The 12,741-nt window shown below is 48.2% G+C and overlaps 1 protein-coding gene across 1 annotated transcript; it reads left to right on the top strand.

Moving 5' to 3' along the window:
- The first annotated feature begins 783 nt into the window (after nt 1-783).
- RXFP3 (relaxin family peptide receptor 3) lies at nt 784-7,210 on the top strand. The gene has a single exon (XM_030258223.4). It carries the CDS (start codon nt 1,998-2,000, stop codon nt 3,333-3,335), a length of 1,338 nt encoding a protein of 445 aa, XP_030114083.4. The 5' UTR covers nt 784-1,997; the 3' UTR covers nt 3,336-7,210.
- The last annotated feature ends 5,531 nt before the right edge of the window (nt 7,211-12,741 follow it).

The following is a 12,741-nucleotide window of genomic DNA, read 5'->3' on the forward strand; positions in this document are numbered from 1 at the left end:
GAAGGGGGCATGTTTCCCATGATGGCATTTGTCTTCCCAAGTGACATTTAGATGTGATGGGCACTGCTCTCCTGGAGATGGTGAACTCCTGCCTGCCCATGGGAAGTGATGAATTAACTCCTGGTTTTGTTTTGCTTGCATGTGTGGCTTCTGCTTTCCCTATTAAACTGTCTTCATCTCAACCCTCGAGTTTTCCAGCTTTTACTCTTCCAATTCTCTGCCCAAATCTGCTGGTGGGGGAGGGAATGAGTGGCTGCAAGGGGCTTGACTGCTGGCTGGGGTTAAAGCATGACAGGAAAAAATATCAGGGGTCCATTTTTTGAGGCCTGATGTTGTCAGCGTTCTGAAGATCCAATTCCTTCTCTTTCTTTTTCTCTTTCTCTCTTTCTCTTTCTCTTTCTCTTTCTCTTTCTCTTTCTCTTTCTTGTTTTGTGGGTGGGTATTTTTTTCCCTCGGTGTTTGTTTATTTGTTTGTTTGGGGGTTTTTTAGGTGGGTTTTTTTTGGGGTTTTTTTTTTTTTTTTTTGGTCATTCTGGTACCAGTCTATTTATTATAGCAAGTAATCTGCAGACTAAGCCTTCCCAGAGCCTTGCATTTCTAATTCCAGTAAATTACACTCTCATTATAAGCAACATGAATGATGCATAAAACTTCTAATTACTCTTGCTCCCCTTTAACACTCCCGTACCATCATCTAGCTGATACTTTTACAGGGTCCCCGCAGAGACAAATCAAAATGATTAAAGTGATGAGAGGACTGCTGATAACAAATAGCATGCACAACTATACCTTTGCAGGAAGTTCAGTGAAATAAATCAATGGGAAAATAATATACTTGTTATATGTTCCATAAATGTCCCCCGGATAGCTGATTCACAGGGTATATTCAGAATCTTGGTTTTCAAAATGTGCAGTTATCTTGATTTGTTTAGAAGCAGGACAGAAGAAGGGATGCCTGAGTTCCTATTTCCCATCGGCTGCTGTCTGTTTCTGCGGCAGAACTTGGTGGGGAGGCGATTTTCAAGCCCGGCGCAAGACAGGGGGGCCCCCTGCGGGCGGGATCCCTCTGCCTCCGGGGGAGCGGCGGATGGTGCTCTCGCCCGCACCGATAGCCGGCCTTCACAGCTTCGTTGTCCGTGCCGTTCGCTTGAAAATAAGGTAGACACTGTCCCCCGAAGTCCCAAAAGCAGGACGGGCGTTCGTGGGCCCCTGTCCGGAGTGCGGTCGTTCAAGGGAGGGCGGGGCGCGGTCCGGCTCGGTGCCGAGGTTTCTCAAGCGCGAAAGCGCGGGTGGTTTCCGCGTCACCCTGCGGCTCGGCGAAGGTGCGACATCCCCAGAACTTGGCCCCACGCAGGAGGGGCAAGATTCTGTGAAAGCTGATCTAAGGGGAGCACGTCGGGGAGGGGAATCGTATCGATACCGGGGGGATCACATCGGGGAGAGGAGATCACATTAGGGGAGTGGGGATCACCTCAGGAGATGGGGGATCATAGAGAGGAAGGGACCATGACACCGGCGGAGGGGACAGGGCATCGCCTCTGGCCGGGCTCTTGCCGCACTGAGCCCGAGGGAACGCCTGGTTGATTCACACACGCGGTTCCCGACCAGGTGTGCGGGACGGGACGGGACGGGACGGGGGCGATCCTCCGGAGCAGCCGTGGGGCGCGGGGCGCGGCGGCCGCGCTCAGCACCCGGGAGAGCTCCGCGCCCACCGCGCATGCCCCGCCCCGCCGGCGCGGATAAAAGCGCGGCGCGGAGCCGAGCGGCGCCAGCCGTGGCACCGCACCGCCGTGGCACCGCACCGCACCGCCGTGGCACCGCACCGCCGTGGCAACGCACCGCACCGCCGTGGCACCGCACCGCCGTGGTACCGCACCGCCGGCACCGCGCTGTGCCCGGACCCTGCTGTCGCCCCAGCAGCCCGCCCGCCCGCCGCCGCCGCTGGTCAGCCTCTGGGGAAAAAGCTCCCGCAGACCCGTCTCCCACCCTAGCATGGGATGGGCGAGCCCTGCGAGCGTGGTGTCTGCTCGCCAGCCGCTGGCATAAAGGAAGGAGCGGACAGGGAGTCCTGGGGCGCGCCGCTGAGTTTCCTGGAGAGCGTTCAGATGGACAACGGGAGCAACGTGTCCTTCCTGCACTTCTTGAAGACCATCAACCTGGAGCGAGCCGACGGGATGCAGGGGGACAGTTCTGATGTGGTGCGGATTGTCATCTCGCTGGTGTATTCCGTGGTGTGTGCCCTGGGACTGGTGGGCAACCTGCTGGTGCTCTACCTGATGAAAAGTAAGCAAGGCTGGAGGAAATCCTCCATCAACCTCTTTGTCACCAGCCTGGCAGTGACTGACTTCCAGTTTGTGCTGACCTTGCCATTTTGGGCAGTGGAGAATGCGCTGGACTTCAACTGGCTCTTTGGCAAGGCAATGTGTAAGATTGTCTCTTATGTGACAGCAATGAATATGTATGCCAGTGTGTTCTTTCTCACTGCCATGAGTGTGGCTCGTTACCACTCTGTGGCTTCAGCCTTGAAGAACCAGCGTCGAGGAGACCCCCTGGGTGGCTGCTGCTCTGCCAAGTGGCTTTGTGCACTCATCTGGCTGTCAGCTGTCCTGGCTTCCCTGCCCCATGCCATTTTTTCCACCACTGCCACTGTTTTTGATGATGTTCTCTGTCTTGTCAAGTTCCCAGAGGGCCGAGGCAACAATGCCCAATTCTGGCTGGGTCTGTACCACATCCAGAAGGTGCTTCTGGGCTTTGTGGTGCCACTGGTCGTCATTTGTCTCTGCTACTTGCTCCTGGTGCGCTTCATCAGTGACAAGCATGTGGGCAGCACCTGCAGTGGCCCCAGCATCAAGCGCCGCTCCAAAGTGACTAGGTCAGTGTCCATCGTGGTGCTGTCTTTCTTCTTGTGCTGGCTGCCTAACCAAGCACTTACAACCTGGGGGATACTCATCAAACTCAACGTGGTGCACTTCAGTAATGAGTACTTTCTCTCCCAAGTGTACCTCTTCCCCATCAGCGTGTGCCTGGCACACTCCAACAGCTGCCTCAATCCCATCCTCTACTGTCTCATGCGCAGGGAGTTCCGCAAGGCACTGAAGAACCTCCTCTGGAGGATCACCTCACCTTCCCTCACTGCCATGCGCCCTTTCACTGACACCACCAAGCCTGAGAAGGAGGAGCAGGCCCTACATGCTGTGATGCCTGTGCACCCTGTCCCTGCTGCTCCCCATGCTGCAGCTGTCCAGGCAGAGGTGGCCTATTACCCCCCTGGGGTGGTGATGTACAGCAGCCGCTATGATCTGCTGCCTGCCAGCTCCATGGAGCAACACTGCTGAGATGGCAGAGGGCTCTCGGGGGTGCCACAGTGCCAGATGTAGCCTGGGGATATTGAATGCCTGGTCAGGACAAGGGGAGGAGGGATGAGTAAAGGAGGACTTCTGTGAGAGAGATGCTCTTTTGCCATTTTGTCTGCCCTTGGAGACACTTGATGGATGTTGTTGTCTGGAAGATGTACCCTGAGCTGCAGAATAGAAGTAGGAGGAGGTAGTGGTGGGGTGTCTCTATGAGATGCCTTTTAGTGCCTGTACCTGTCCTGGCAAGCAAGGACTAGTGAGGGTGATGGGGCTCCAGCCAGGGAGATGCAGGATGTGCAAAGCAGCACAGGGAGGTGAGGAGCTGGTTGGGGTGGACTGAGGCCTCAACCATGTCCCCCCAAACTGCAGCTGTAAGCAGCAAGCAGCCCTTCCACCTTGTGTTTGTCTGTGGCAGGGAGAAGGAGCTGAGCTGCTTTCTCCCTGCTGCAGGACCCTGTAAATGGGTCAGGGCTGACTGGTCACTCCTTCCTGGGCTCCACTGTGGGCACAGGGATCAGACAGCCTCTCTTCTACTTCAAACCTGCCCTGAGGGGAACAGCCAGGACAAGTGGGTACGAAATACCTACTTGTTCAGGCTGGACACCTTTCTCCGCTTTTAGGGACTTAGGAAAGAGCAGGGACAAGGAACACTGTGCTCCTCTCCAGATCAGTGCAGGATCTGATTTTCTAGATACCCCCTCTATCCCCTCAGCTACTGCCAGGGTATAAAGCAACCCAGACGGCCAAGGAGAAACTAAGGAATGGAATTTGCAGCTTCATGGGGTGTTCCTTTGTCTGTGTTTGGACAGATGATGTAAGCCCCCTAATACTGTTCCCCAGCCTCTCTTCAGGCCACTGAGGGGAAATGAAACCTCACAGCTCCAGATCATGTGAAGCAAGACAGCATCTCTCCCAGGGCACTGAGGTTGCAGGCTTAGTTTTTGCTGCACTTCAGACTGTTCATATTTCACTTCAGGAAATCAGCACAACTGTACATAAAATTTAAAAAACAAAAGGGGGGGGGGGGGAAAGAAACAATCCTAATCACAAATCACTTGCTCTGGGATACTTCTGGGTTCACTTAAAACCAAGCACAAAGGCTTTAGTTCTGCTGAGTGTTTGCACTGATTATTGCCAGTGTTTCAGTGAAGTGAAGTTCAGTTCCTCTAGTCTGAGCAGCTCTAGGTTCTGCAGTGCTTATGTAGCCTGGAGAATGTCAGGGATTGGCCTTTACCAGCCTCTGTTCCACAGAAATGTCTGGGAAATAATTTGAGGCTTATCTGAATAGAACTTTTAGGGGGATGAAAAAAGTGTATTTTTAAGCTGTGAAAGTTTTCATGATAAGGTTATATATCTACTTCTTAAAATATTTTTTCTTATTATGAGGAAAATATCTGAAATCAAAATATCAAAGTATTTGTTTTAAATTATAGAAAAGTGCAACATTTCTGATTTTGATTTCAGAACACAAGTTCATTAATCCCTACTACTGCATATAAGGTCATTATTTAAATACAATTTTCAAAATGGTTTTCTATTTCCACCCCCTTTCCTTGCAGTCTGCCCGATTCCTAAAAGGCAGAGGGTTGTTTGTCACCTCTAAGTACTGACATGGAGAAAACTTGCTATTTCTGTCCAGAGAAATCTGCTATACCAGAGGGGCAATTACACTTTTCAGACTCTGTTAGGTGTACTGTATGTGTTGGTAACTCCTGTTGTAAAAATCATGCTTCATCTGAAAGCAGCTTGTTCTGCTACTTGCAAGGAGAAGTTGTTACCTTTCTTTCCAAGGCAGAAAAGACTTCTCCAGACTTGGGCATTTGCTAATGGGGAAGATACTGATTTACAAGTTGTCTGAAGAAGAACAGCAGAAGTGAGCTGGCAGCTGATGGGCATACTTGCACAGATGCAAAGACTCCAAAGAAATCAGATATATCTACAGAAGAACTTGAGCATCTAAGTACTGTACAACTGCCTCTCTAACCTCCTAAATCCTGACTTGGTTGACCAGTGAAGCCTGTAGGTACTTAAGGTTTTTCTAGTAAAAATTTTGTGCCTAGAAACCTGTTCCTGAGCATGCCTAAATCTGCTTGATTCTGTAGCACTTATTTCTGTGCTTAATGGGGATATCTCTGTTGGGACTGGCCACAGTGTGTATCCTGTGAGGGAGGCAACTCTGCATCCTAACACAGAAGACCTCTGCCAGGCCACACTAAGTCAGAAGCAGCTGTGAACTCAACTCATTCCCCCCATCCCTTTGAATCTGTGCCTGGATGTGCTGCTTCTGTTCCAGCTTCAATGTATGTGCAGATTATGCTCTTTCCCCCTCCCTTGTGAAATGCTAAATTAGTAGTCACAGCTATCCCTCACAGCATGAGAGATTCGGTTCCCATTTTCATCCCAGGGAATGGCTGAATCTCTGGGCTACTTTGTGAATGTGCTCATATTCTCTGGCTTGAAACCATTCCCTGTTGACTGAGTTGCTCACTGTTGCTGGATCATAAGGGCAAAGAATGCCCTCAAACTCTGCTTGGCAGCACAGTGGTCAGGGTGTAATCTCCAAAGAGGAATTGTGGAGAGATTTTTTTCATCAAGTACAGAATAGAAATTGGATCCAGATCTGGGTTCTAGGTCTCCCCTTCACAAGGACAGTGGTTTACTTACTCTCAGGTCCTATTTCAATTAAAATTGCTGTATGCTATCCAGGAACCTGAGGTCTTGCTAGACCTGCTGGTAAAGCAGCTTACTGTGCTAAAGGATTTGCAAAATTCTGCATTTCTGATCTGGGAGAAAGCCCTAATGTGTGTGTTGCACCTGAAGAAAGTTGCACAGTTGTATGAGAAAAGGGTACCATGAGCCAGAGTTCAGAGAGAGAGATAATCATGTTTCTGTAGGCCAGGAGGAAGTATCTAAATTAAGGACATGGGGTGAATCTCACAGCCAGATGCTTTTCTTACTGTTTGCTTTTGAACAATGTCATCTCTCGCTTAATGTGCTGGAAGCTTTTTCCCTATCTGATGTTTAACTGTTCTTGTGCATTGAATAAACAGCGTTCCAAGAGTCTAAAGTGTAATTATGAATTTCAGTAGATAGTAAGCTGCCTGAAAGACAGCTTCTGTGGTGCTCAGCATGGCAAAACCATTGTGCTTTTGTGGATGTCAATGTAGACATAATTTGTACCAGGAAACAACACAGTAAAACAGGTGTTGTTCAGAACAATGCATAGGTAACTCAGAGTGCCAATGTACCGTTGTCAGCGGAAACCCCAGGTGTCTGATCACTAGAGACATAAAAGCCTCCCATTTGGCAAATGACCCAAACATGAAAATACCTTGAGAGTGTGTAGGGACTGGACAATGAAATTAGCTGGCAGCTCTCTCACAAGCCACTGATCCAGTAAGTGTAAGGCATGGATCTGCTGTTTCAAAGAGGCACAACGCATCCACACTTTGCCAAATGTTGATTTAGGCCAGACCAGCAGCCCAGGCTGTGCAGGTCAGTGCATGTCCAGCACAGCCAAAGAGCACTGCTCTAGCTATGAGCAGAGAGAAATTTTTCTTCATCTGTGCCAGGAGTCCCTGCTGACAGCCTGACATCTGTGCTGTGTATTGCATGGGCAGGGGCACCAGCCTAGTCTTGGCAGAAGGTGCAGTTGCTCTGTGTGCATGGGCTGTGTGGCCTCAGCAAAGGATCATTCCAGCTCAACAACAACAAATCCTACTGAGTATCCTGGGGTTTCATAAGTAATGACTACAAAGCCCTTGAAAAACACTGTTTCCTACAAATGTTCATGTCTTCGTTTGTAACAATCATCTTTTCATGTACTAAAATAAACATTGGTGAAGGATACAAAACAATACTTAGTGATTTCTTGACACAGTTTTCATGCTTGTTCTTATGTTGCAGATGCCTGGTGGGGTGCTGGTGGAGCAGTGCATTTGCTTATAGAAGGGTAGGGACATGAAGGTGCAGGCTGACATCTAGTGACAAACGGAGAGAACTTTTAAAGACCGGGTATTCTAATTAGGCAAAGACTTTCATTCTTTAGGGACGTTTAAGTATCTCAGCCCCTTAAATAACTAACCAAGGTCTTAACATAATAACAACCTCCAATTGAATTTCCAGGCTTCTCCTTTGAAATGCGGTGGAAATGCTGTTTCGCTTTCTCAGTGAGTTATTCTGGCACTTACCTTAGCAGTAAAAGAAGTCCAGTCCCCGTCATTCCCATTCATGACTGTCTGCTCTAAAATTGATTTATTCAATTGAGTATGTGCACAGCTCTGATCTAATTTGTATATTCCTGAGCTGGAGCAGTGTTGTGCAGCTCAAGGACATTCGATTGAGAGATTGGAACTTCTTTTTATAGTGAGGGTTCTTTCTCAAAAGATAAGTCAGGGGGTTACTGAAAAATATCTTTTTATCATGATGAAAGCAGTTAAAAGAATCTTTTCTCGGTACAATCCCAGTAGCAGTCAGTGCCATTAGTAGCCAGTTAACTCATTCCTGTGCTAAAGTGTAGCTGATAATACTCATTAGCAGGTTTCTCTGCCTATGTCTGTGCATAGACTCCGAGTCCTTCCCAAAATCTTAACCATAAAATATAGACTCATAGGATGGCTGAGAAAATTGGGCCAAAAGATCAGCTGCAAACAGAAGCAGTTTCTTTAGTCAACAATCTTTTGCAAACACTGACTTCCTGGTTGGAAAAGACTAATTATACTAATTATACACTGATTAATATTCACTGTGGGAAATAACAAAATAAAGGTGTCCTACTCAGATACCAGCTCTCTCCCTTACTCATCCATTTTTTGGGACAATGAGATAGTGTTGGTCCAAGGACTTGTGTTTTCCTTCAGATCAGCTGAATGAGTATGGTCAGTTGAACAATGGCCAAATTACCTGTTCAACACTGACTTCTAAAATCATTGTTCAATGAACCTTTCAATTTTCACTCAGCTGAACCTCACACTGGATAAAACTGGAATCTTGTAGAAAATTACTTGTGTCAATATTTGTGAAGAAGTCTGATCAGCACGTTGACATCAGGTAGGTGACTCCCACACCAGGGGTTGAGCCACCCCTGGTCCTTAATGGGCTGAAGAAATGGTGTGATAGGAGCCTCAGGCATCTGAACAAAGGGAATAACAAAGTCCTGCATTCTCTGCACCAGCACAGGCTGGAGTCTTGGCAAGCAGAGAAGGCGCTGGGGACAAGGTGGATGTGAGCCAGCAACAGGCCCATGCAGCACAGCCCAGCAGCATCCTGGACTCCACTGGGCAGGACACTGCCAGCAGCTCAGAGGAGGGGCTCCTTCCCCTCTGCTCAGCCTGGTGAGACACATCTGGGATGCTGTGCCCAGTCCTGGGCAGGTAACCCAGTTCTGGATTATTTACCACGGAGGCTGCAGTATGATAGAGGGCTTGGAGTATTTGCCATGTTAGGGGAGGCTGATAGAGCTGGAGGTATTCAGCTTGGACATCAGAAGGCTTTATCAGTGTGTGTAAGTATCTAATGTGGGTGGGGATTAAAGAAGATTAAATCAGACTCTTCTCAGTATTATCCAGGGAATGGATGAGAGTCAATAGGCACAAACTGAAATTCCATCATTGAAATGTAAGAAGGAAAAAAAAATCCTTTCAAATGTTGTGGTCAAACACTGGAGCAAGTTGTCTGGAGAGACTGAAGAGTTTCCTACTTTGGAGATGCTCAGAATCTGACTTAACACTGATTGTGCTTCTTTAGCAACCCTCTGCTGAGCAGGGGGCTTGGATTGGGTCAACTCCAGAGGCAACTCCAACTATTCTGTGCTTTTGTCTGATAGCAAATAGATTGCTCCGGATATGTCTTTGTTCCAATACAGTAGAATTAGCATTAGTGACTGTCTTGCTTGATGTTTATTCTGAAAAACCACTACATATTTTTTGCTCTCAAATCATCTACTACTATGTATTTCAAATCACCTATTAAATGATTTTTTAAAATGTTTTAATTGCTTTAAATTTCTGCTGAAATGGTGGAGGGCGCTTAGAGGAAATACAGTCTTCCTCTTGCCCATCAAAAGTCTCTTCCTGCTGAAATCCAGTCACTTGTTTATAGGCCAATCCAGTGGTGGATATAGAGGTATGGAGAGCAAACCATGAGGTCCTGAACTGAAGGTAAAAAAGATCCTACACCAGTAGTAAGTAATGGCTCAGTTTATACAGTGGATCATAATAGGGAAAAGAAGAATCTCATTTAAATTTCAGATCTCATTTTCAGAGATGTAAACTAAAATCTTTAATTTTGAGCACACTTGATATAAAGTAATTCCAAGGAAAATATTTCAAAATGGAAAATCGCTGTCCAGAAAAGAACACTGCCCTTTGATAAGGTGCCATCTTTTTCTCAGAGAGAATCATAGTTTCAAAAGCTGCTTTATTGCCATGTTTTGCAATGTTATGATAATCTAACAATCTAACAATATCTGGGACATATTTCGTAAAGGTCTGCTTATTAGGTTTGGGTATTTTGTTGGAACTGAGACAGTTATTAAAGAAAAAAGTGCCTCAGCCCTCAAAATCTGTGGAAACTGAATAATTTGCAAACTGCATTGCATGCTAATTTTTTTAAAATCAGATCTGAATGTTGAAAAAAACCCAAATCATCTGAGATACATTTGCACTTATATAGTGATCTGCCAGCTGTGCAACCCCAGTGTAAAGCTCCCAGACTTCAGCAAAAGGCATTTCTGTCAGAAACATTTCCTTTCTCTCTTGTCACTCCTTAGACTCCACAAATCTGCTGTTTGTCACATTTCCTTCTCAGCATCTAATGAGCAGAGGGCCCTTGAAAACAGAGGTGTCCAAGACTCTGATGCTGCCTCCCTCTGTGCTGCCACCAATGTCCCCCTGCCTCCTGATGCAGGGTAGCTGCTGTGAGCCAATGCAACACAAACTCGTTTGCCAAACAAGCAGGGAATGGCAATCCTGCATTGCAGGGTCAACTCTTGACTTCAGCACTGAAGGTTTCCAAGGCCAGATTCTGCCACGCATTTGATGCTAAATGTGTCCATGGGGGGCTCCCACCACTGCATGTCAATAGGGCAGGCAGGGTCTGCAATGCATTAGGCAACCGGGCTACAGCTGGCAATGAGCAGCTTTCCTTGGCTGTGTAAGCATGCACAAAAACGGAGAATGCTAGGGCAGCAGCCCTGCGGTAAGGAACCAGTGGAGGGGTATGAGAGATGGTCCAAAGTTTCCTTCACTTGCCTCACAACCGTCGCAAGGACCCTGAAGACCCCTGAGAGGAGTTCTGGCCTGGCCAAGGTGGATGCTGACGTTTGCCAAGTGACTGTGAGCAGGTGCACTCACTGTGCTTCTACAGAACGTTGCATTCAAGCAGGCTGTGACAAGTGGTGGCTTGTCCCTGCATGCCCGCACCTGCTTCACAGACCAATGGGCTCTTCACGATGGCCCATTGATCTTGCCCACCTTCTGGCCAGATGTCACTCGCTTTGGTTAAAGACTATATAAACTGTAACTTATTGGCAAGACTTCAGTGCGCCCCCATGGACGATGGCAAATCTATGTGGCTGGACCATTGAGGATTTCATCTCGACAGTGGTAGCTATATTCTCCTTCCCCTCTTTTCTCTCTATTCTTTATTTCCCTTTTCTGTCCTCTCTATCGCATTTGCTGTTGGTACCAAAACAAAGGTGCATTTGTTGTGATTAAACTGATGGTCCCCTGCCGTTTGCCTTTTTGCACATTTGGGCTCGGTTAGCAAACCATTACGACACCCCGCATGAGCGGATCGTGGCAGGGGTCAGAGGTAAGGCAGGGCTGGGGGCTCCCATCGGGGCTGGTGCTGAACCCCAGGGGCAGCCGAGCACCCAGCTCGGCATGGACAGCCCCACCCGGCTCCCATGGAGCGGGCCGAGCCTTGGGAATGACCCGCGCCAAAAGCACCCCATGCTCACGAAACCTCGCACTGCACAGAGGGTTTGCTCATCTCAGTCTGCTCCACAATCCTGGTAGGAAAGCACTTTTGTTTTCCTGCTGCTGCAAGTGCTTATCCATGGGAACTGCCTCCAGTTTGAATTCTCTGAAATGAAGTCACTATCCTTAATGCAAAAGTAAAATACTAATACCTGGGAGGTAAAATTTAATTTCCAATTCAAAAAATTTAGGAAACGCAGCTGCTTAATACATCTTGTGTATCTACAGTAGCAATGGATGAAAATGGACATCATAGAAAGCAACAGAATCACAGAATGGGTCAGAAGGGACCACAGTGTTAATTTGTTACAGCCTTCCTGCTCAAGCACGGTTATCCTAGAACACAAAGCACAGGATTGTATCCAGAAGGTTCTTGAATAACTCCCATGAGGGAGATACCAAAGCCTCTCTCGGAAATCTGTTCCAGTGATTCATTCTTCTCAAATAAATTTTTCATGTTCAGGTGGAACTTTCCATGCATCAATTCCTGCCCTTTGTCTTTTGTCCTATTGCTCAGCACCACTGAGCAGAGCCTGGTCCATCCTCTCCCTGCAGAAACAGACAGACCTTGATGAGGTCCCCTCTCAATCATCTCTTTTAGAGGCTGAACATGTCCAGCTTGCTCAGCCTTTCTTCATAAGAGAGAAGTTCCAGTCCCTTGATCACCTTTGTAGCTCCCTGCTGGACCCACTCTGGGAGCTCCATGTTTTTTTTACTGAGGAGCCCAGAACTGGACACAGCACTCCGGACGAGGCCTGGGCTGAGCAGAGGGGCAGGATCTCCTCCCTTGACCAGCTGCCAATGCTCTTCCTGATGCATCCAGGACACCGTTGGCCTCCTGGCCACAAGGGCACTGCTGGTCCATGGACAGCTTGTTGTCCACCAGGACCCCCAGGTCCTTGTCCTTCTGCTTTCCAGCAGGTCGGGCCCAGCTGTACTGGTGCCAGGGGCTGCTCCTCCCCAGCGCAGGACACTGCGCTTGCCTCTGTTGAGCTTCAGACAATTCTTCCCTGCCCACCCCCAAGCCTGTCCAGGGCCCTCTGAAGGGCTGCAGAGCTCCCTGGGGTATCGCCACTCCTCAGCTTTGTGTCATCAGTGAGCGCCCTGAGGAGGCCTCTGCCCCTTCCAAGGATTGAGGTGAGACTGACTGGATCCAGTTTCCCGTGTTCTCCTTCTTGCCTGTTATGAAGAGTGGGTGACATTTGCTTTCTTCCAGCCCTCAGGCACCTCTCCTGATCTCCATGACCTTTCAAAGACGATCATGAGCCCCCTGGCTATGATATCTGCCAGCTTCCTCAGCATTCATGGATGCGTCATGTCAGGCCCATAAAAATTACTCATAATTTTTCACAGTTCGGTCTTGAACAAGAGACCCTGAACATTAGCCTCTTAAATAAACAAGATGGAGC

The sequence above is a fragment of the Taeniopygia guttata genome, chromosome Z (assembly GCF_048771995.1).
Source record: "Taeniopygia guttata chromosome Z, bTaeGut7.mat, whole genome shotgun sequence".
NCBI lineage: Eukaryota > Metazoa > Chordata > Aves > Passeriformes > Estrildidae > Taeniopygia > Taeniopygia guttata.